General features: G+C 34.9%; 2 protein-coding genes across 2 annotated transcripts; one reads left to right on the top strand and one right to left on the bottom strand.

Moving 5' to 3' along the window:
- Positions 1-37: 37 nt before the first annotated feature.
- LOC132549156 (proton-coupled folate transporter-like) lies at positions 38-14,443 on the top strand. The gene is made up of 6 exons (XM_060213077.1): positions 38-149; positions 1,335-2,217; positions 2,909-3,151; positions 3,608-3,691; positions 5,393-5,549; positions 13,565-14,443. Exons 2-6 carry the CDS (start codon positions 1,377-1,379, stop codon positions 13,680-13,682), a joined length of 1,443 nt encoding a protein of 480 aa, XP_060069060.1. The 5' UTR covers positions 38-149; positions 1,335-1,376; the 3' UTR covers positions 13,683-14,443.
- Positions 14,444-14,814: 371 nt separating this feature from the next.
- Positions 14,815-25,647, bottom strand: LOC132549155 (DNA replication licensing factor mcm5-like). Its single transcript, XM_060213076.1, has 14 exons — positions 25,493-25,647; positions 24,999-25,125; positions 24,176-24,304; positions 23,644-23,816; positions 22,886-23,041; positions 22,145-22,229; positions 21,741-21,997; positions 21,159-21,480; positions 20,253-20,429; positions 19,897-20,012; positions 17,482-17,610; positions 16,558-16,700; positions 15,789-15,916; positions 14,815-15,330 (listed from the first exon to the last, which is right to left on the bottom strand). The coding sequence occupies exons 1-14, from the start codon at positions 25,645-25,647 to the stop codon at positions 15,229-15,231; spliced, it is 2,199 nt and encodes a 732-aa protein (XP_060069059.1). The 3' UTR covers positions 14,815-15,228.
- Between the last annotated feature and the right edge of the window lie 47 nt (positions 25,648-25,694).

The raw sequence follows: 25,694 nt of genomic DNA, 5'->3' as shown, positions 1-25,694 counted from the left end.
CTTCATCCATGCATCAAAAGATCAGGTGATCATGATGAGCTCGGTGACTAGTCAGTTGAGACAGAGACGTATATATGTCTCTGGTTGAGATGACAACATATGTTTGATGAAAGCATCGCTTTGTTTAGTCCTTTTGGATATTTACATTGGTAAATGCACATGCACATTTATCTAGAGCGTAAACATTACGAGCAAAAATTCGGACCATTTGGCATCATGCAATTTTCTTTAAAAAATTGAGCGAAATATTCAATATGAAACCTGTTAAATGGCTTATTCAAACATAATTAATATTTGATTAAATGTATACATTGATACAGAGTTATCAATCTACTGTTTACTTTCAGTGTCCTTTTCAATTTTATCGCTTAAAACAACAGGTGCAACAATGGAAATTCAAAATATTTTCAGAAATTCTATGCGTCCTATGAAAATTCTAGGAGTACACAACTCGTGAATTGCATGTAGACTGACCGCTGTATAAATGTAGGAGACAAATAGAGGCCTGAGAAAATACATGATTGTGACTGTGTTAAGATTTAATTTGATACATGGTGTCCATCAGATACATGTAGTTACCTTGTGTGTATACATGTGTGTGCACGTAAAGGTGTAAACTGTTACTGTGTCCAAACACTTGTTATATATGTTATATACTATAATACTATATACAACACATATCTAACACTTATATATAGATTATATTCTACAAACACACATCTAATACTTATATATAGATTATCCGTAGGGGTATGGAGCCAACCCCGTTCTTTTCGTAGTGTTCGTAGGTTCCGTGGTCCCTAGTTTGGGTACCTCCAGATATGCAGGGCGATTGAGAAATAGTGGTAACTAAAGGGCAATATTCAATTGCAACAAGTCCAGGGTACCAGAAGGACCTGCAGAAGCCCACATGTTCGGACGAAACCGGTAGACAGATTGTAATAAATATACTCTTCTGGTACCCTGGACTTGTTGCGATTGAATATTACCCTTTATATATAGATTATATTCAAGAAACACACATCTAACACTTATATATAGATTATATTCTACAAACACACACCTTAAGACGTACATATTTGGCTGCTAGCTTGAATTGCTTAAACAGTAAAATAAAACTAACACTTCCAATGATTAGATCTGTAAAACAAATAAAAAATTAAAATCAAATGCAAGATGTGAATATGCTCAGTTCAAATATGGGAGTTGATCTTGTCTGATTGACCACATATAACTCTAAAGTTAGAACAACGAAATCTTTTAACTATTAAAGATTATTAATGCATACATTTCAATTTTTAAAATTGTGTTAATTCACTCTGTTAATTAAACAGATTCAGCTAGATTCCCATTGAGAAGCAGCTACGGTTAATACCATGATGGCGGTTTGTGAACGAGTGACTGACCTGTTTCGTCAGACCACTGTGGAACCCATTCTCTTTTTGTACATGTTTGCTTCATTCCTGGAGTTTCCTGTATTACAAGACCTTATCTACACACGTGTTTGTCTCGAGAAGTTCCCTAATTCATCTTATATATGTGACAACCTCAGCAACAACACAATGAAGGAGGAAGAATATTCTGTTCAGAAAGAGGCATCTAGCTGGATAATGTACTACAACGTGGCCTACACAATACCAGCAGTGATTACTGTTACCCTGTTTCTTGGCCCCTGGGGAGACCGCTTGGGACGAAAAATACCTTTGATGCTTACCATCATTGGGAACTTGCTGTTGACTGCCTGTAATCTAATTGTGACATCACACACAAACATTTCTATCAAGTATATCCTTATTGGTAAAATAATTAACGGTGTGACCGGGGGATATATAGGACTGATGATGTCTGTATATAGTTATATAGGTCACATCTCCAGTGCCAGGAACAGGACCAGTAGGGTTGGTGTTGCAGAGGGTATGATCTTCCTGTCAGGAACAGCTGGAGTACTCATCTCTGGAATACTGGTGGACAAGACAAGTTTTAACTTTGTGTTTTCTTTCATTTGTGTGATTCAATTTCTGGCTTTATTGTATACTGTGTTTATGTTGGAGAATCTCAAACCATCACAGGAGCAGACAGATACATCAGTTTGGTTATATACAAGACTTTTCTTCAGAGACTCGTGGCTTTGTGTTTCCAGGCGACGTCCATGCAGTGTTCTTATTTACCTGACTATGGAGATATTGGTTCTTGTGATTCTCATGATCTGCACATCAGGTAAAATGCTCAATTGTATTTCCTATGAAGTGCACTCATTTGACACTTGTCACCCTCATGATCTGTAAAATGCTCAATTGTATTTCCTATGAAGTGCACTCATTTGACACTTGTCACCCTCATGATCTGTACCTCAGGTTAAACACTCACTTGTGATCCTCATGATCTGTACCTCAGGTTAAACACTCACTTGTGATCCTCATGATCTGTACCTCAGGTTAAACACTCACTTGTGATCCTCATGATCTGTACCTCAGGTTAAACACTCACTTGTGATCCTCATGATCTGTACCTCAGGTTAAACACTCACTTGTGATCCTCATTATCTGTACCTCAAGTAAAAAAACTCAGATTTTAATCTCATGAACTATTCCCTTATTAACCATCACATCAATCTGAACTGATGTGTTTCAGAGAACTTATATAGTCTAATTTAGGGACATATACATTGAAATAAAAGAATAAATGTTCCATAACATAACTTACTTGGTATATAATGTAAAGTTACAATATGTTGCTTGATATATCCACAACTATGAAATATAATTTTGAAATGGACTTGATGAGTAATTTTCCCAAAAGGGAGATTATTTATCACCCATAAAAATTCTGACCCATTGTTCAATATCATCCAATATTTATCATTGTTTTTTTTTAGACATAACCAATTAACTGTTCATCTTGTTTTCAGGAGAAAATGACATTCTTCTCCTGTATACAAAACTACCCCAGTTTGACTGGTCACAGACAACGTATGGGTTTTTCAAAGCTGGGGAGAGTTTTGGTCGTGGTCTAGCTGTCATTATCCTACTCCCATTGCTGCGATACATGTTCCACACAAGGGATACTATCTTAATTCTTATGGGATTGGTCTCCAAAGCAAGCGGATTAATCCTTCTGAGTCTGGCTTCACAGTCCTGGCAGATATATCTAGGTAACAAGTAATCAGACATTTGAATATCTAATTACTATCTAACTTACCAGGTATCTATATTTCTTATTATCAAGTCTAATGCACTCTGAACTTAGTTTTGTTTGAGCTGTAACCAACATTCTGGCATGCAGTTCATTATTCAACTTAAATATGCACAGTGTCATAACAACTTTATAATATCATATCATTTACAAATGTTTTATTGTGAAAAAACATCTCTCGTATTTGAACAGATTTTCTAGATGTCTTCCTCTTTGTATCAACATATTATTGTTTGAAGTAAACATTTTTTAATTGATTATATGGTAGTCAATACTGAATCTCTTATTCAACTTCAAGCTGTTTCAGTCTGTTATTATTTGTTAATCTCTGAATCAACATTTATATAAGGTTACAAAAAGTGACCTCTTTCACGACTGAAAAGATAACATCAAGTTATCATCTTCTGTTCATTAGTTCCTGTGCTGAATGTGCTGCAAGGCTTTCCATCAGCTGGACTTAGGTCCTTAATGTCGGGACTGGTCGACACAAGCGAACAAGGTTGGTCAAACACCATTGAATGAGATCACCTCCTTAGTTAGCCTGTCACAAAGTGTCTCTTTGTTCTTATGTTGTTACCCCTTGTCAGAATGTAGTTCTTGCTTTGTAAATTGCCCCACAAAGCCAACATATACTAGTGCCTGTTGTAAATTAACATGAAAATGTATGCTTTCAGTAGTTTTTAGCAAAATGGAAGATACTTATGTTTAGGTATTCATTTCATTTTCATCAATATATTTGTCATGCTTTAACCTGGTGTCTTATAGAAATACTGAAAACTAGTGATTGTCATGCAGCCTGTAAGTTTTAACAGGTATGCACCATTGGTTGAATCTTGATCCACACATTCTGAACCTAACTGTTGATGATGCTGATAATCGGTACAAGATATTACCTTTGTGACAACAAAAGCTTACCTCTAGTGTAAGGTTTACAGAATGTTTGTACTGAGTAAACTCATTACTTGTTAGTAGAGTTCAAACTAATGGACTGAATCTATACATGTTTGAAAGATCTATTGATCCTAATCTTATCCATGCTTGACAGCTTTTTCTGTTTTTATAAATGTAGCCACTTTATGAATTATTTAATCCAAGTACATATAACAAGTCAAATGTTTGGACTCTGAACACCTCAAGTGTGGCCAGTTTCATTGCCACTGTCTTGTTAAGACATGGTGTAGCCAGCATTGTTGTCACTGTCTTAAATAAAGACTATTTAAATTATACAGGTTGCCTATTTGGACTTGAAGCCAGTAGCGAGAGTTGGCCAGCCTTGTTGTTACAGTCTTAATAAGGACCACTTTTAGCTCACCTGGCCTTTATTAAGAAAAGACAAGCCAAGTGAGCTATAGGGATACCGTGATGTCCGTCCATTGTCTGTTGTCTGTCAACAAATGCTATTAGCTGTGAACAGCAGTGGGGATGTTGGCCAAATTTTGTCAGAAGCATCCTTAGAGGAGAGTGGGGGGGGGGGGGGGGTTGTATAAATGGTGTATCTTGTCCCCCAGGGCCTTAGGGGCGGGGCCCAAAAGTGGAAATTTGAAAAGTCCTTGAAAATTCTACTTCTCCTGTAGGAATGATTGGATTTTATCTTAATTTAGTATGAATCATGTTTAGGTGAAGAGGAATCAATTTTGTATAGGTCTCATCCCCCTGGGCTGAATGGGTGGGCCCAATAGGGGAAATAGAGCAAATTCTATAAAATCCTACTCTTTGTGTAAGAATGATTGGATTTTGACCAAATTTGTGAAGAACCATGTTTTGGTGAAAGGGGATCAATTTTGTATAAATGGTGGATCTCAACCCCCTAGGGCAGGAGGGAAGGGCGCTGAATAGGGAAAAAGCGTTTGAAAACAGTTTAGATCCCAATCCCATAACCATATACCATAAGCATTGCTGAGCATAAAGAGATGAACACAATCATGATGTAAGAACTGGCCCTGGGTTCTTGCCCCATCAAAGAGGTTAAGTGACTAAGCTTTAATTTGGAAATATTTGAAATACCCAAACCTATGGGCTTGTAATAACATTTCTGGGTTTTGATATTTAGGTGAGCAATACAGGCTCTATGTGTCTCTTGTTATTATACAGGTTGCCTGTTTGGACTTGTAACCAGTAGCAAGAGTTTGCCAGCCTAGCTTGTTGTCACTGCCTTAATAAAAACTGTTAATTACACCGGTCGCTTGTTTTAATTATATAGGCCGCCTGTTTGGACTGGTCGCAAGTGCTGAGAGTGTGGCCAGCCTAGTTGCCACTATCCTTTTCAATAATTTTTACTCTATCACAGTGGAACTGTATCATGGGTCTTCATTCTTGCTTGCCTCTGGACTTGTGGGGATCGCTTTTATCATCATCATGTGAGTATATTTTATGAAAATATTTCAACCTACACAGGTAGAAAGAACAAAGGAAAACATACAGAATACCAAGGCAGTTCTTTTTTCTTTTTTTTTTAATTTATAATTTTATTCAGGTTTTTTCACAAGACACAAGCACATGACAAAGATACAATATAAATATCTAGTGAGACATCTCGCAGAAAACACTCGTGATCATTCTATTGTTCAAAAATGCCAAATGTATACTCTCTGACAGAAACATACATATATACATACATACATACATACATACATGTTACATACATACATACATACATACATACACACACACACACACACACACCCACCCTCCCTCACACACACACACACACACACACACACACACATGCGCGCACAAACCCTACCACCCATACATGTACACATTCACACACACACACATACATTACATACCGGTACATACAAAAAGTAAGTTAGACTCATGTGATGTGCTTCAAAAAAAAAGCCGAAAGAAAGAAGTATGGACAGACAGGCAATACATAAGCAGACAGACGGACACAGACAGACAGACAGACAGACACAGAGAGACAGACACAGACAGACAGACACAGACAGACACTAAGACAGACAGGCAATAAGACAGACAGACAATAAGACAGACGGACAGACAATAAGACAGACAAACAGACAATAAGACAGACAGACCTTCTTTGGAAGAAACAGAAAACGAATTGTGGTCATAATAAAATTTACTATATTTAAGTTTCGTTCGTGCCAGCTGCTCATGCCTATGTGACAATTGTTTAAATGGTGTATACATATTTGCACTATAGTTGTAATACAGGTATAAATGAAAAATTATATAGATAGAATCTGTTTCCACTTTACCCATCCTCTATTAAAATTGGTGAGAAAAGCACCACCTTTTTTTGTTGCTATATATTTTTTCACATTATAATGGTCTTTAATAGAGTTGATGAGAGAATTTATGTTTAATGTGGTGTCAAGACACCTAGTTTTATAAATGTAATGTTTTATGATAATATTTACTTCATTATCTATTTTGCTGAATTCATTTTGATGCGGCCAAATGCCAAATATAACAGATTGTTTATTGATAGTGAAAGGAATTAAAAGATCATCTAAAACTACTTCTAGGTTCTGAAATAAGTCTTGAACCTTAGGACATTCCCAGAAAATGTGAGATATTGTTTCAGACTCTATTTTACAGAAAGTACACATTGGGCTTACAGCTAGCTTTGCCTTGAATAGTAATGAATTAGTTGTCAGAATTTTATGTAATATCCGATACTGAAACCACTAGAGTTTCGAGTCCTTAACTATTTTAAAAGGTAGTGAAAAAATGTTTGCCCAATCTCCAATATCAAAATCAAAGTCATTTGCCCATTTTTTTCTACCTGTTGGAATTTCATCATTTTTAGACAAAAGTTGATATAGATATTTTGTTCCCTTTGTGTTACTGAAAAATGGTTCTATGTTAATGGGAATGGACGGGTGTAAAAGTTGTGTATCTGGGTCTATCGGTGTACAGCTAGTTATATAAAATTTAGCAGAGTTTACAAGGCCTTGAAAATGGAGGAAATTTGTAGTTAAACCATAAGTCCTTAAGAAATCAGGATAGGAATAGAAAGTAACTGGACTAGTATTTTCCAGTATGTCATTTATTACTCTAACACCCTTGGAATACCAGTTATTGTAAAAAATAGACTTACCACCTATAGTTATATTAGGATTATACCACAATGGGGATTTTAGTATAGAGAGTTGTCTGCCCTTTAGTTATTCAGAATTCAATAATCTTTCCCAAGCCTTCAGGACATCACACCAAAAAGTATTTTTGCAGGATTTCTGACATTTCTGTAAGTAATCATTGCCACAATTCATAATGTAATCCATATTAATAATATTCTTAAGTATGATTTGCCATTTTCTGGATTGTGAACTAAGGAAGAATCTTTTTAACCATCCTAGTTTTAAAGCATCTATAAAAGAAATAATATTAATCATTTTTAGACCCCCCTCAAAGTAATCTTTAGTTATGACATTTCTTTTTACTTTGTCTATTTTACCATTCCATAAGAAATTGTATAGAATTTTATTCAACTTTTTAAGGAAAGCACAGCTTGGATTAGGAAGTGATATGAAGAGGTGATTAAACTGTGATATTAGTAGTGATTTAATAACATGTATTTTAACATGTAAGTTTTCTCCTATTCCATGATTTAATTAAAGACTTAAGTTTTACCAATTTCTTGTCATAATTCAATCTAGCTATTTCATGTAAATTTACACTAAAATCCAAACCCAAGAGTGTAAATTTATCCCTGCCCCATTGTAAACCTAGTTCTGGTAAAAAAGTGTCAGTACTGTATTTTTTACTACCTATCCATATTACCTGAGTTTTGTGTACATTAATTTTTAATCCAGAGATATCAGCAAAAATATTTAATTCGAGGATTGAATTTTGTAAAGATTTTTCTGACCCATCAAGTATTAATGAGGTGTCGTCTGCATATTGAGAGAGAAGGATAGGAAAATTGTTTACATTTACACCAGTTATGTCATTATTATTTCTTAACCTTATAGCTAATATTTCAGCACACAGGATAAAGATATACGGGGAGACAGGGTCCCCTTGACGGCAGCCGCGCTTTACCTTGAAAAAAGAGAGATTTCCACCTTGAATTATAGCAGAATTGGCATTATAATGAAATGTTTTTATCCACTTTTTAATACTGTCTCCAAAACCGAAAAAAGAAAGAGTTTTATCTATAAATTTCCATGAAACAGAGTCAAAGGCTTTTTGAAAGTCAACCATAAGAAGCATCCCAGGAATATCATTAAGTTCAGTATAATTCATAATATCGTATATGATTCTAGTATTTTCCCCAATATAACGTCCTTCCAAAAACCCAGTTTGATCATTATTTACAAGTTTTCCTAAAACTGTTTTTAGCCTACCAGCAATAACTCCAGCTGCAATTTTATACACAATGTTTAAAAGAGATATTGGTCGCCAATTCTGAATAAAATGTCTTGGTTTACTACCTTTAGGAATGCAAGTGATAATACCCTGTTTTTGTGTAACCGAAAGTTCATTATTATGGTAACCAAAATTTAAGGATCTTACTACAAAAGTGCCAAGCTGTTTCCAAAAGCATTTAAAAAACTCTGTCGTAAAACCATCTGAGCCTGGACTTTTATTATTTTTCATATGACATAAAATTTTTCCAGCTTCCTCCAATGTTATAATACCTTCCAACTTTTCTGAATCAATAAGATCTAACTTTGGAACTTGACAATGAGATAAAAAAATATTTAAATTAACATCATCTGTATCATCGGAATCATCATACAATTTTTCATAAAAATCTTTAACACTATTCAAAATTTCAGTCTGATCAGTTATTATCTCACCGTTTGGTTTCTCTACTTTTGGGATAATTTTGGAGGTAAAATTTCTACTTTCTAATCCTAGAAAATATTTTGTAGGTTTTTCTCCTTCTTCTATCCATTTTGCCCGTGACCTAATAATATTTCCCTTAACTTTATGTTGCCTAATTACCTCAAGCTCTTTCTTCTTATTTTCTAATTCATTTAAATCAACATTATCTTTATCTTCCAAATCTTTTATAGTGTGTTTTAAATTATCTTCTCTAATATGCTGTTGTTTCTTAACATGACTTGAGTATGCTATAGTTTTTCCCCTAATTTCCATCAATAAAACTTCAAAAAATAGTTGGTCATCTATAGTAAATTGTAAATCAGTGTCAGATATTTCATGGAGATTATTTAGGTTATAAACTGGTAAACAATACTGCATTTTAACATCATTAATAAGAGAGTTTATAGTGTTGAGATATTCTATATCTTGGAACAAAGAATTATTTATTTTCCAAAGCCCCTTCCCTCTCTTGAACTTGTTAAATTCTATTAGAATCTTTGGAAAAGAATGATCTGATTTATACCCAGGATCAATTGAAGAGTTTTTAATAGAAGAGAGCATGTTCTCAGAAATAAGAAAAAAAATCTAGCCTTGCCTGCTTAATAGGGTTGTTTCTTCTCCAGGTATATCTTCTACTATTCTCATGCTGTTCTCGAAAAATATCAATAAGACCATAATTTTCAACAATTTCACAAACTTTCTCCCTTGCTTTTGGATTATTAATGTTTTTATAATTACAATCATAATCAACCTCAGGATCTAGAACTAAATTAAAATCTCCACACAAAATAACAGAGCAGTTCTCAAAATCATCAATAGTCTCAGAAATAATATTGTAAAATTCAGGATTATCCTGGTTTGGACCATATACAGTAATAAGAGTTAACCTTGTCCCTTCAATCGTAATATCAAGAGCTAAAAAGTTACCGGTGTTATCTCCCTTTTCTTTATGAACCCTAAACTCAAAATTGTTATTAATACATATGGCAACCCCTCTAGCATTAGATTTGTAAGAATTAAAAAAGCAATCAGTACCCCATTCACTTCTAAAAATATTCTCCTTCTCTTTAGTAAAATGTGTGTCCTGAAGACAAAAAATATTATATGATTGAGTTCTGAAGTATGTAAAGATATCTTTCCTTTTTATTCTGTCACATAAACCCTGACAGTTAGCACTAAGAATAGTTATGTTATTAACAATAATAAAGTAATTAAACAGTTAAAACAGCTACGATCCATAGAATCGGGACAGGTGTTTAGGTAAATGCCATGGAACATATGTGTTACCATCTCATTTATCTCTTCATCCGTATCGACACCCGGTAGCGTAGCGTTAGGCCTAACAACTGATAGAAGATCTGTCACGAAGAAGAAAGAAGAAAACAGGACATAAAACATGTAAACACATAAAGGAAACATAAAAAATATCCTATGTGGTCTTGGTCGTCGACAACTATCAACTTTCACGCCCAAACTCACTCCAACATGACGTTATTACTAAACTGCAACCACTACTACTGCCAAGAGAACCGGAAGTTGAGCAGGAAATTGTGATAGTGCATAACTAATATACATGAAGTGAAAACAAAGCCTGGACAATAGATCCGGAAAAAGTAATAAAAACCGAATATTCTAGAATTATAGTCTACATAGGCTGTGTACAGCAGTCATACAGTAAGATAATTAAAAACTTGCAGGACAAAAATATCAATTTTACTAAACTGCATATATAGCCGTTACTACTACGGGATATACTGTAGTGCATAGCTAATTTTCCTGAAGAGCCTGGGCAGAGGTCCGGAAAAATGAAAGAAACCGGATATTCTAGAATTATAATCTATATATACTGTGTACAGCAGTCATATAGTAAATAAATTAAAACTTACAAGACATAAAGATGAATTTACAAACTGGAAAAAAAGTAAATAAAGAGATGATAGGAATTAATCCAGTAGCAAGATTATCCTAATCATAGTTCATAATGACAAAAACATTATATTATATTTGGCTTACCTTTCAACCGAAATGAGTCAACTCTCCAGACGACTTATACATCCCATGATATAGAAAAAACACTGACCACACTTAATCCACGCTTATTTTTATCTAAAAATGTTGAAAGATGGAGCATATAATGTATCGGTAACCGGGCTATTTCCCAGAGAAGTTCTTTACCGATAATTTACACGATCCAGTCAACGATTTATGAAGTATCCATCTTCCATAAGTGAGTCATCATTTAGCTTAACGGAGAGTCAATATAACCTTAATAAACCTGTAGATCATCTCACCACACAACTTACATCCCACGATTTGGAATCACATAGATCAACTTACAGAATGTATAAGTAATCCACACATATATTTTTTTCGCGAAAAAGTTGAAAATAGAACACATAATGTATCGGTAACCGGGCCATTTCCCGGAAGAGTCCTTTACCGATGATTTATTTTAACACAGTCCAGTCAACTATTTCTGAAATTTTCATCTTCCATCAAGTATTTCCCATTTAGTGGAGTGTCATTTAACAGTCTACGTTTTCTTCCATCCTGAAGAATAACAAAAAGTTTACCATCGACACTGAATGAGTTTTTCACACATTCCAGTTTGTAGGCTTCTTTAAGTCGATCTTGGTTTCGTTGAGTAAGGTCCTCAAATATCGTGATCCCGGAACCTTTCAGAGCCCGTCTCTCCTTCAGGATTTCATGTTTCTTAGTCCGATGCGTAAACTTCACAATAATGCTTCTCTTCTTACCGGCACGGTACCTTCCAAGCCTGTGGGCTATATCGATGTCATCCCCACGGAGTGCCACACCCAACTCGGAATTGACAAAATTAGTCACTTTGTCTTTGCACTCAGCCACAGTCTCTCTCACGGTTGGATCGTCTAGGCCATAGATACGAATAGAATTTTTTCGTCCCTGCTGCTCCAAGTCGTTGTATCTTGTATTTATCTCTTCCTGTGAATCTTTTAGCTCAAAATACATCGTTTCTAAATGACCGACAGTCTGTTTAAGTTCCGAATTTTCTCTCTCAAGTTCGAAAATTCTCCCCTCATAGGATTGGATCAGTTCACGATTTTCCTGCCGAATATCATCATTTAGTTTGGTGAGCTTCTCTTCCAACCTGTCTGTGAGACGCTGTATGTTTTTGTCCATTTCAGACTTAGTCACAATGTTGGCAACCATTGCAGTCAGTTCCTCTAACCTTTCCTCTGTCGTCTTAGCACCACCTGAGCTGCTGCTTCTAGTAACTCCCGGTTTACCCATGGTCAGAAATTTACTTTAAATGGTGATAAATATCCAAATCAAAGTCCAGTACAGTTGAGTATAATCATACAGTCACACCACACAAGTACATGTACACTGTATACACCACGGGCGCGTCGTTAACAGTTGTCATCACGGTAGGGTCTTAATCCATTGTTAGATTTTCTAAGATTCAAATGTCACTTTTCTACTCTCGCATGTAGAAATTACCTAAATAGTACTGTCCATAAACCCATAAACCATGTACCATCCAAAAATTAGGGTTATTGATGACCTCAAAATTCCGAAATAAGACATAATTTCAGGAGCCCAAAATTGTATGGCATAGCTGGTCCGCGTGACCTTGACCTTCCCCAGTTCTTTTTTTTCTTTCTTTTCTAGCTTTGATACATTAATTGTTAACAAATATTTACCAACATCCTTAACAAACAAGCTTGCTTATTTGATGTTAAATTGTCTAGAAGTTCATGGTATCTTATGGGGTGTTTTGTGTGATTGATAATTAGGAACTATGCTTTGATTTTTATCTAACAGGACTAACAGTCAACACTTTCAAAATGGTTTGGTAGATTTTTTTCCTTTTTGTTAATCATAATCATACATAAAAAAACATTTTCTCAGATTATCATACTTCATCTGATTAAAAATTTAATTCCGTTTCTTGTTTCATTAATGTGCTCAACAAAATATAATTATATGTAAACGTTATTGACAGAAGTAGTGCCTATAGCATTTTCATGTGCAAGTTCAAAGGTCAATGTTTCATGCTACTATGGTAAACATTTTAATCTGGTAATGTTGCAAGTGTAAATATAAGCCATAATTGTTCCACATTACATTCATACATTATTTAGCTGAACTGTTATAGCTGAATATGACAGTTTTCAGAACTTTCTGTTTTTCAGTTTACTCATATTTGCCTTCTTGTTAAAGTTGAATATTCAACTTTCTGAAGTTATATATCTATTGTATTGCATTTGTATTCAACCTTTCTCCATCAATGTGGAAGCATTTTTTAAAGTTTTCTCATGAAACTAATTGAAGTAATTTGTAATATTTTTTTTGGATCGTTTAACATTTATTTTTTTTTTGTATACCAATTAAAACTTGTTTTCAAAGACAAAAGTTCTGGACAATTTTTGTCCAGTCAGATAAGTCCATGAGCTATCTGTTTGAAATACAGAATTGACACAAAACCTTGATTAAAAGAAGTCAGGATGACCATTCAAATTTTTTGTCAACTTGCATGCTCTTTATAAACACCTGAGTATAAACATGCAATTTGCCCTTGGTATCAAAGGTGTCTGCACTGCTGTCTTGATCCAAATGACAGATATCTGGGGGACAACTATGGCACATTCCAGGAACAAGATGAATCTGGGAGTACAGAAGAACCACAGCAGATCCAGAACACCTAAGAGGCTGTACTTTAACACCATCCACATCAAGTCTTAGCCAGTCTTCTTTACATGCATATTCATATATATTTTTATTATGGGTGTTTTTTTTCTTCACACTGAACTTTGTTGCTGTAACAATCTGTTTCCACATCTCATTCCGTAAATTTCTTTAGATTTGGGTATTTTCTTTAAGTTTCAGTTCACCTATTTCTCCATCTAACATTTAATAAAACATCAGTTGGTGACCTTTGATTCTTGACATCATTCCGCATCATGTCCAAACAAAATGTTAACCATTTTTTCCAAAGTGTGACTTTGACTCCATTTTATCAAGTAAATACTATGTTAAAGATACATGTAGATCATTAATTTTGACTTTAAAACACTGAAATCATATTTTGATCACTCACTTTGTTTTGTTAGATACATGACCTTGATCTCAAATTGTGTAAACCGTGACATTTGATGGGACCTTTGTGTACACGTGCTGCACATCTTTTTCGGGTCAGTACGTGACATTTGATGGGACCTTTGTGTACACGTGCTGCACATCTTTTTCGGGTCAGTACACCAAGATCTAAATTACATTTAAGTTTATATTTTCATCACTCTGTGATGCTTCTCTGGGCATCAACTTCTCAATGAAGGTAGATCTATGAAATTCCATTGGATATATGTCAAGGCAGCATGTTACATACCATGTAAATATCAACAATGTTGAACTAGCCTTTTTACAAGCTGCATGCTCACCTTTTGCTTTCCATGTATCTGAAAACTTGTGCAATTTTTTTACTTTTGTTTTGATTATGAATAAAAAAAATGTTGTTTGTTTTATTGGGAGTTTTGACTGATTTCCATAAGTTTGATTTGACAGTAATAAAAAGTTTTGAAATACTTTTTCTTTTCTAAATGACAAAATTTAATGAAAGAGAATGTTTACACAAGACTGACCTTTAGTGATTTGTTTACTTTATCAATGCCTTTTGAACCATGATTCTTGTTAATTACAGTGAAAGCATCACAAATCTGTTTTTTGTGTATAAAATGGTAATTAATAAGAAGGCAAATTAAGTACATCAGATCAGCAAGTTTATTCCATTGAAATATTTACAGAATACAGCACTACATATTTCATATATACATTGTAGTTTTATGGCAGGTATTACAGAACTTGTGACATGAAAAAAAACCCCATCATATATGAACATAAATTATGTAAGACCTAGATATGTAGCTAGGAAACTACTTATAATATTACAATATCACTTTACAATTCATTCACCAATAAATGCAATGACAGACTACCAAATCCCGCAAGAAAAGACTGTACAGTCAAATACATTCTGAAAATTATGACTGCTGGGCTAGATAGAGGTGTAATCACATCTTTTAGTATGAAAAAACAATCAAACATCTGCAAAATGTGATTATTTTTCTTCGGATTGAACAACAATGTCCAGCTTTTTAGAGCACACTCGGTCATTCTGCTATTTAAGAGAGTCTGAAAACAAATAGTTTTTAATGTTCTGTGAATTCCAACTGATTTGAAAATCCTGTTTGTAATCTACTTCACTCTGTACAGCATCTTCCTCTGCATTCTATGTTGTACCTCCCCACGTCTCATCATAAAGTGCAGCACCTTGTATATGGAGCGTTCAGGGTATTTCTACAAGAAAGCAATAAAAAAAAACCCAATGTAACAGTAAAATCACTATTTCTAGTTGCTCTCATCTATCCCTAAGTAGCTCGTTATTCCTATGAACATACATCTTATGAGTGGCCTTAACATAGAAACTGTTTAGTCCCTAAAACAAATATTAAGGTTAGCATAAAAATTTGATTTTCAGATTATCTCGACAAACAGATGAAATCTTCCATACTCTTGCTCAAGTTTATCCATTATATTCCCCAATGGTTTGAACCACTATAAACAGCAAAATGCCCCATTTGTCAATTTTGGTCAAAACTGGAAACACTATCCTTTGAAACATAGAAAACCTTATTTTACCACAAATATGCCCACTCCCTACTGTATTTTATAACATGTATTGCTGACTACTTTCTCAAAACTTGAATAAGAAATTGTAATTTCTTTTTTTCTCTCTTAATGTCAAAGTTTCCTACCTGTCTTGTGAAGTCTTGAATGATCGCATGTTCTGATACTTGTGATCCAATGATGAATCGTCGTTTGATCTGCTTTTCAATCCTGCTTAATAGTTCTTGGTCTTCCTCTGTAGTGAACCCTTCTACACCTAAATGGAGATAAAAATGTCAGTGAACAACATGAAATATTACTGTAAAATCCAAGCTGGCCATTTGACAGCAATTTTCTTTCTCTTATCAGTCCCAAAATGATCAATGCACAACCAGGCACTAAAGGGATCTACATCTGAAATATCAAAGTGGTCAGCCAACAACAAAAATGGTTTACAGGCGCTTTCAAAACTTAAATACCAATACATAAACAAGAGGCTCTTGGGTATTAACAATCATCTCACCATTAAAACAGATCAGAATAGTTTAGCATTATCAGTTTAAAAAACACCCTTGTTTAAATTTCTGAACATTACTTCAAAATTTCAGCTCAATAGCAGTTGTGGAATTGGAGAAGTTTTAAGTTGACGGCCATACTCCATTTCAGACTGATCTGAAAAATTACATCACTTATTCTGAAATGCCTCAGGATCCAATCAGGCAAGTTTCATCTGAATTCCATTAATGGAACTTGCAACGAAATTTAAAATAGGTGTCGTTCAGGGAAACCATTGCAGTGAAATTAAGTTACAAAATGGCTGTCAAGAGCAGAGAAGGAGATCTGACCAGGAGATCTAGCTAAAACATGATTATGGCAAAAGGATATTCACATATAATAGGAATTATGTCTAACACTAACCTGACAGATTTCCAGACATGGCAGCATCAAGTGTTGACACTTGGAACAGTCGAAGGGCCTCATCGACATCTCCCTCTGTGGCAAACGGCTGCATTCTCATCTTGGCCAAGGACTCTGATATTCTGATGATAGCTTCCAATTGCCTATTTACAGATAATTAAAATATAAAATAATTCAAAATGTTCCAAAATGCAATAGTTGTTTTCACTTGCAAGGTCATATTTCATAATATCTTTGACAATAAGACAGCTGTCTTAAATGAAAAATTCCTTAAACCAACAAAACGTTCAGTATGAAAGCTGTTGTACATGTTGCAACCAAGAACATAGCTGGTGAAGAAATTTTCTACCAAGTTAATATTACCACACCTTGTAATGAAGGTAAGACAGTATTGCTTTTCTACCTGTAATTTCCTAAAACCAAAACAATTCACGCCAGACTTTCTTATCCCACATAATTGTCATAAAAATAATACTCTAAATCACAACACCCTTCCTCTAATGCTTTTAAATCATTTATGGTTAATAACACCGTATTGTTTGATAATATAATCTATATATAAGCTTAAAGTTCAACTGATTAATATAGAGGATTTTTCTCACTATATTGGTAGTCGTTTTGTGAAGCTTCAATGACATTTAAGCAAAAACACGAGTTGAACAACTTTGGTAAAAGTAATAACTTTGCTGTTCAGACTTTCACATTAAACTTCCTCCACAGCTAATGAGCCGTTACTTTGTGGACGATTATGAGCAACACAAACAAATGAAACCAACAAATCTACAATAGGACAGGCCAGGCCATCATCAAACAACTGCAAAAATTCTAACTACCCCTCAGAATTTTTCGTGTAACTTTTCATGTTCTAAAAGAACAAAGCTTTGAAACCTTTGTTCAAAATGAGACATTCAACTTGTGACCCACCTAACAGTAATTGGTATACTGATGCGTTTCCCCGTTTCTCGCTCATACTCGCTGGCACTGTTTCTCATCAACACGTAACGGTTTTTCAACTTTTCTGCAGCGTCCACAGCTAATCTTGGGCCACATCTCCTACAATAATAAAGAAGACACCTTTACAAACCTTTAAGCTACAAGTACATTGGCAGGTCACAGTATTGCAGATATCCAAATCATAACCCTTCAGTTGTTGCTGTCTCCTTCACATTTGATATGTGTTTAAGAAGATTTTAACATCTGAAGAGAGAAGACTTCCAGAATATTACCAGAACACAAAAATTTGCTTCACTGTTCCATATTAAATCAACTAACAACAAATACAAAATTATTCTCTGTATGGATTTGGTAACATCATTATGATACTATAGGTGAACGTATCATTTATAAGGGCTGTTCCAGAATTAACCACATAACAAGAGGCCCATGGGCCTTAACGGTCATCTGACAAAAAGCAAGCCAAACCTAGAAAGTGGGTTGAGGTCATTCATTTGAACAAACTTGGTAGCCTCTCCTCCAAGCATCTTACAGGCCCAATATCAGCAATCATGGACTTTTGCTTGTTGAGAAGAAGTCGTTTGTATATTTTAACATATTTGACCCCTGTGACCTTGAAAGTGGGTTGAGGTCATTCATTTGAATAAACTTGGTAGCCTTTCCTCCCAGCATGCTACAGACCCAATATCGGCACTCATAGACTTTTGCTTATTGAGATGAAGTCCTTTGTATATTTTAACATATTTGACCCCTGTGACCTTGAAAGTGGGCCAAGGTCATTCATTTGAACAAACTTTGTAGGGCTCCATGCCAGCATGCTATGGGCCAAGTATTAGCCCCCTAGGCCTTCTAGTATTTGAGAAGAAGTTATTTAAAGATTTTGACATATTTGACCCCTGCGACCTTGAAAGTTGTTCAAGGTCATTCATTTAAATAAACTTGGTAGCCTTTTCTCCCAGCATGCTACAGACCCAATATCGGCACTCATAGACTTTTGCTTATTGAGATGAAGTCCTTTGTATATTTTAACATATTTGACCCCTGTGACCTTGAAAGTGGGCCAAGGTCATTCATTTAAACAAACTTTGTAGGGCTCCATGCCAGCATGCTATGGGCCAAGTATTAGCCCCCTAGGCCTTCTAGTATTTGAGAAGAAGTTATTTAAAGATTTTGACATATTTGACCCCTGTGACCTTGAAAGTTGTTCAAGGTCATTCATTTAAACAAACTTGATAGCCCTTCATCCCAGCATGCCACAGGCACAATATCAGCAATCTGAGCCTTTTGGTTATTGAGAAGAAGTTGTTTAAAGATTTTAACATATTTGACCCCTGTGACCTTTAAAGTGGGTCAAGGTCATTCATTTGAACAAACTTGGTAGTCCTTCATCCCAGCATGTCACAGGCCCAATATCTACACTCTGAGCCTTTTGGTTAATGAGAAGAAGTTGTTTAAATATTTTAACATATTTGACCCCTGTGACCTTTAAAGTGGGTCAAGGTCATTCATTTGAACAAACTTGGTAGAGCTCCATGCCAGTATCCTCTGTGCCAAGTATTAGCCCCCTAGACCTTCTAGTATTTGAGAAGAAGTCGTTTGAATGAAAAGTTTACGGACGGCGCACGGCGGACGAAGACGGACGAAGCATGATGACTATAGGTCATCGGACCCTTCGGGTCAGATGACCTAAAAAGTAGGGTTGGTTAGTTTGGGTTACACAGAAGAAATCAATGTTCTGTAGATATGAGGATGATTGCGGTTTTCCTTGCCTTTAGTAGGCTGAAATGGACTAGTGAACAGCATAACACAAAGGGGTACCATATGGTCCAACAAAGTAGTTGTCATTGATCTGATGCTGTCACTCTTATGGCAAGAAATTACCACAATCCCTCTTTACATGTAATATGTCACTCCCCCTCCTCTTTATATGTAATATCTATCAACCCACCCACCCCCTTCCTGCTTTATATGAAATATTTATCACTTCCCTTCCCTTTTTATGTAATATTTAACACTCCCCTTTATATGTAACATTTATCACCCTCCCCCTCCTTTATATGTAGTATTTATCATCACCACCCCCTTTGTTTGTAATATTTATCACTTCCCTCCCCTTTATATGTAACATTTATCACCCTCCCGCCTCCTTTATATGTAGTATTTATCATCTCTACCCCCCATATATGTAATATTTATCATCACCACCCCCTTTGTTTGTAATATTTATCACTCCCATCTCCTTTATATGTAATATTCAGTTTTTCCCATCTCCTCATCATAAGATATCACCACAATTAAGATCCAACTAGATGACTGAGGTAATCTTGTTGGTTGAATCATACTAACAACAAGGTTGTTGTATGGATTATAAGATATAATACTCACGTTCTACAGTAGGAGATGTATTTCTTCAGTGTCAGTAGGTCGATTTCTCCATCTGCATGCTCCTCCGTCATTTGAAGTGAATTCAGATGTACATTCATCACATGCTTGGCCAGTATCTAATAGGACAAGACAGCAATTGTGGACATCAATAATAAAATATAATAATTCTGGATATATCCAAGAAGAATATTTACCAATGTTATTTTTTAATTTCATTTGATATTCCACTCTTATGACAACTTCAATATCCATCAAATATCAACCAGAATATGTAAAATGAATTGCTGAGAACCCTTATATAATTCTGTAAGAAATTCTAAGCTAAACAGATCTACATTGTGGTGTTCAACACTTACAGTGTCTCTTTCTTCATTGTGTTCATCCTTTACGATAAAAATCATATCAAATCTGGACAAAATTGTGGGCATAAAGTCAATGTTCTCTTCTCCCTTGGTTTCATCCCATCTTCCGTATACACTGTTAGCAGCAGCTAAGACGGAACATCTCGAGTTCAGCGTGGTTGTTATTCCAGCCTGCAATCAATATTTCGTATTTCTCAGCCTTCCTTTTCTATAAAAAATCTATAGTCAGGTCTTTTTTCCTGAATGCATCACATTTTTTCAAACACCATATACAATTTGATATATATTTCGAGATATTGCAAATCTGATTTCCACAATTATATCCAAGAGACAGTTGAAGAAATAACAAATTTTTAGTCTAAGTGACAATTTGACAAATAAAAAAAGTTGAAAATTTATATTATTTTCAAATGCTAAAACACTCCATTGTGAATTTAAAGGTTTGATCATAATAAAAAAAATTGCAAAGAATTCAAGATTTTGTAGTCATCCATGCCTCGCCCATCATTTTTGACCTAGATAGTTTCCTACTTTAAAATAGTTGTGAAGAATTATTGTATACCTGATGTTTGTCTGAAATTCAATGATTCATAACAAACCATTTAAGTAAAGAACAAAACCACAGTCTATCAGAATCAGCAGGAAAATACATTTAAACATGTCAGATAATGATGCTGAGATTGACAATTTGTTTCCATATCTCAGACAGTCCCAGTCCTTTTTTCCTTTTCAATTGTATTTATTTCTAAACATTATTGGTTGGTGCCCTTTGAAAGCCTTGCTCTTTCATGCAGAAACAAAACTGCAAAGGAATTGATTTACGTCAACGTATTGAATATGATATTATGCAAATACTATTATTACAAAAAAATATACTTTAAGAAACTTATTGAGATTTACCTTGGCTATTGATATAGTCTGTTGTTCCATAGCTTCATGTATAGCAACTCTATCATCTTCCCTCATCTTATCAAACTCGTCAATACACACAACTCCACCATCTGCCAGTACCATAGCGCCGCCTTCCATCACAAAGCTGCGAGTAGATGGGTCTCGGATGACAGATGCAGTCAGTCCTGCAGCACTACTACCCTTACCAGAGGTATACACAGCAATAGGTGATACCCTCTCTACAAACTTCAATAGCTGAGACTTGGCTGTACCAGGATCTCCCAACATCAAGATGTTAACATCCCCTCTTCTTGTTAGACCATCAGGTAATCTGTGAAATGAGAAAACAGTTCATTCATCAAATAATCTGGGCAGATAAAGGAGGAAATTGTTCATTCATCAGGTAAACCAGTACAAAAAGGAGAAATGTAGATGCTATATTGCATATATTTAAACTTTAATTTGTTAAGAAATTTTTCCAATATATACCAAAATTGTTTTGGAGTGTTCAATTTTTTTTTGAGCGGCAAAAGACAAAATGCTGTCGTATTAAAAGTGACAATGTCTTCAATGAATGACAGAAAATCTCACCTTTTCCTTGACCCACCAAACAACAGAGAAGCTATGGCCTTCTTCATGTCAATACATCCATAAATAGAGGGTGCAATGCTTTTGGCAATAGTTTCATATATGTTAGGGCTACTGGCTAGTCGTCGGAACTCTTCCTCCTCAGCTGGGGTTATAGGGGTATTGGTGCTCCTACCCGACCCGTCAGTATCCACCTGTATTCCCACCACACGGAAATATGGACTGCGGATACCAACATTCACCTTGTCCCGGGTGTTCTTCTGTAATCACAAATGTACCTATTCAAGTTCTCTCAATACAAACATTTTACGCTAACATAATTTGTGGTGATTCCATAACTATTTTTTCTCTCACTGAACTTTCAAACTGTGAATCATGGAAATGCCACGATTCAATAAAGTCAGTACCTTTGAACTTTGGTAGGTTTTCTTGATGGAGAACACACCAACCACGGTCACTCTATTCCCTGGTACAACTCTGTCACACAAGTATCTGTAATCAAACAATGGCAAATTTTGTTTGAACATGATAAATAAAAGAACATTATCACACCAGATATACAATAATTTTCAACCTTTTCAAAGAACAAATAAAGCATTTGGTATTAACACTAATTCTTGGCGTGTTGAGCAAAAATTAATAAAAATTGCTGGTCACTAACCATGCCACCGTTGTAAACAAGAGTTGACATCCAATAACAGAGCCAAGTTATTCACCCACCATGTATGGCAACATTTTGTACAGTGATAATTTTAAATGCGAATCTCATGTCCACTACTAACAGAATTTTGACAGGACTTGTAGATTTTCTGAAAATACTTGAATTTTACATTGTTGGACCCATTGTTTTTAGTAATGAAGTTGAAAAAGACTCATGAAAATCAATTGTAGATTAATCAGTGTAAATTGAAGTAAGTTTAAATGCAACAGTATTGTGTTAATAAGATTTTTTCACACACATTTTATTTAGACCAAGTTATTTTCATCTCTGCAAGACCCAAAACCAACTTCTCTACTAATGACAGCCCACCAGATGGATGCTTTAAACATGTTTGCTCACAAATGAAAAAATCTGATGACCAGTCCATTTCTACTGCTTTTAATTTGCTAACAACTGGCATTTGGTTAATATCATCCAGTCTCCTCACCTATCACAATACAGTTGCATATGACGGGGAAGTTCACCATTGGGTACAGCCTCAGGAGCCTCCTGCAGTTTCAGGTTTTGGAAATCCACACACTTGCACTTGTCTGGTACAATGAAGAAAGGGTCTATAGGACATTTAGGACGGCCAGCTTGTTCTCTGTGAAGAGAAGTAGAAAATAGATGTTCCTATGTTCTGATAGCTGTTCTAGTGGCTAAGAACTTCCAACACCTTAAAAGTTACTCTAGACTGTTTAGAGGAACAATTCAGTCAATTAACATAAGAAATTGGCCAGGTACTCAATATGTATCACTCCAGAAGAAAGTTTACATAGTTCCTAAGAAATATTGCAGTTATGTCCACTATGGTCAATTTGGTTTCTGATGAAATTGAAAATTTTAGGTGAACCAAAATAGCATTGATCTACTCCTGAATTAATAATGATGTGAAGAATGTGCATTACATACATGTACTCCACCTTACTACAAAACAATGTCATTGACAGGGCAATTTTTTTTCTTATATAAACAAATGTTAATTCAGCTTCACTTTGGTACACATCACTTTCAATGGTTCTTGAAGTACAATAAATTATTTTAAATACTTAAAAACAATTTGGTCATGCTCTTCCACTTTTTTTTTTTAAATATCAAAATGCTTAAAATATCAGTGTGAAGCTAATTCATAAACCTGTTTTTATTAGAGATTTCAAAATTTAAAAAAAAAAACATTAAAATATGAGTGAATACTATGTTGCTTACGTATTGCATTTTCGGGGTAGGGCATAGCCTTCCATTCCTGGGTTGACAGCAATGTTGTTGAGAATGTTCTGACAACCCCGACATTGAAGTGTTAGCTTGGTAGCCTTTGCTTTGATACCCGAAGCAGCGATCACTATGCCAGGAATCTTCACCAATCTGGCCATTTGTTCAGACTAAAAATCAGAAAAGAATTTTTTCGTGATTTTTTTTTAATACAAGTCATTAACCTGAAAAGTCAATATTTGAATCAATGTATTTATTTTATTATTTTTTCCAGTTTTAAAAGATTTATAAAAATTAATTATACATCCATCATGTGAGGTGAATAGATATTTTCCTTCTAAAAGCGATTCTCAAATGTCTAATTAAAATATATAATTCTATAATCATGGGTCATAAACCAAATTTTAAGCTAAGTATACATGTGGTTAGTATGAAGACTAGGGGGAAGGGTACAAGTGGGTGGGAGGAGGGATAAGGCTATAGGTGTTGTCAATAATTTATTCAAAAGAGGCTGTGGGAAGATACTGACCTTGAGCTCACGAATACTGCTAGGGTTTGCAGAGGAGTTCAGCATGACCTGTATATCTTCCACATCTTCATCCCCATCTGGACGGGGTCTAGTAACTTCATCAGCCACTTCCTTTGCTGCATCTTCAAACTGAACACAACTTTTGTGATAGTCACTAGTTCCCAAATGTTCCAAGTACAATATGTACTATCTAACCTGGATAGGAAGCCCTTAGTATTTGTTCATAATAAACAGGTCTCATTAAAACCAAATATGTTGATCAGCTTTTGAAAGTTATCCCCCTTATTGGTGATATGTCAGCTGAACAAAGGTATCTTATGATTGATAACAACAGGGTTAGATCAACATATTTATCGTTATATATTACACATAATTAACCTATTAATTTTTCATGTGTGCAGAGATAAAAATAAAGTGACTGGTGAAATACACTTCATTTCTTTGATGTGTTTAATAGTCTCCATAATGACATTCGTAACATGTAAATGTACCGGGTATTAACAGTTTGTGTACCTGTACACAAGTCAGGTCTAAAAGAAACCATAGCGATTTATTTGTTTTCAATGAAAAATAATAATTATTTGGTTCATGCAATATGGGATTTCATAATAGCCAATTCATTATATGCAAGAAAAAAAATACAGAAATGACATAGGAATCTACATGGGGATTGTGTATGTAACACAGGAAACAGGTTTTCAATATAAATCAAGCATATGAATTCATTATCTGTGGTCGAGACTAATTCGCATTTTTATACAAATATTTAATAACAGAAACTTGATCTTCATTGAAAAATACATATTCATGTGTTTCCGCATACCAATGGCAAATGTTCCGCAGGAAGTTTGCCTAGTTTTTCAGCTAAAGCTTCATCAAAGCTGGTCACATCTTGCAAGTCAATTTCCAGCCAGTACTGCCCAAGGTTGTAATTTCTTTTCAACTGGTCTCTAAAACCAAAAGCATGTGAAATAAAGCTACTTCATCCGATAAGTTATTAAGTTACTAATTAATACCTTAAGTACATGAACATGGCTTTATTTAATATACATTCACCAGGATGGAAAAATATCCTCGGGTTTGGATCAGCGCGAATTCAAATTAACCACTTTCTCCTTGTTTTAAGCACTGAATATCAAATGTTATTCCCAACTTAGATTTGAAATAAAATAATCACATCATTTTTGACCAAGGACAAATAATACGGTCCGGGTTAAATCATCAAAGTTAATCTGTAAAAATGGACACATAGTCAGAATGACCTGGCTTTAACCGAATTTGACGAAATTTCAACCCAAAATAGAAACAGTGTCTCACCGATATCGGTATGAAAAGTTTCCTTCGTGAAATTGCCGAATAAAATCTTTGAATCTCTTCTTAATTTGTTGTCTGTTGATCTGGTTTTCGTCTGTTTGATCTTCAGATCCAAAGTTATCACTGAAAAATACACCTGCATCATCAAATCCAGCCATCATGAAGGTTGGTATTGCTTTGTTTTGCTCACGTGTTCACATTTGGC

The sequence above is a fragment of the Ylistrum balloti genome, unplaced genomic scaffold (genome assembly GCF_031769215.1).
Source record: "Ylistrum balloti isolate Yb309-2 unplaced genomic scaffold, AGI_CSIRO_Ybal_v1 Utg370042, whole genome shotgun sequence".
NCBI lineage: Eukaryota > Metazoa > Mollusca > Bivalvia > Pectinida > Pectinidae > Ylistrum > Ylistrum balloti.
The sequence above is the reverse complement of the archived record's forward strand: the minus strand, read 5'-3'. Positions and strand labels throughout refer to the sequence as shown.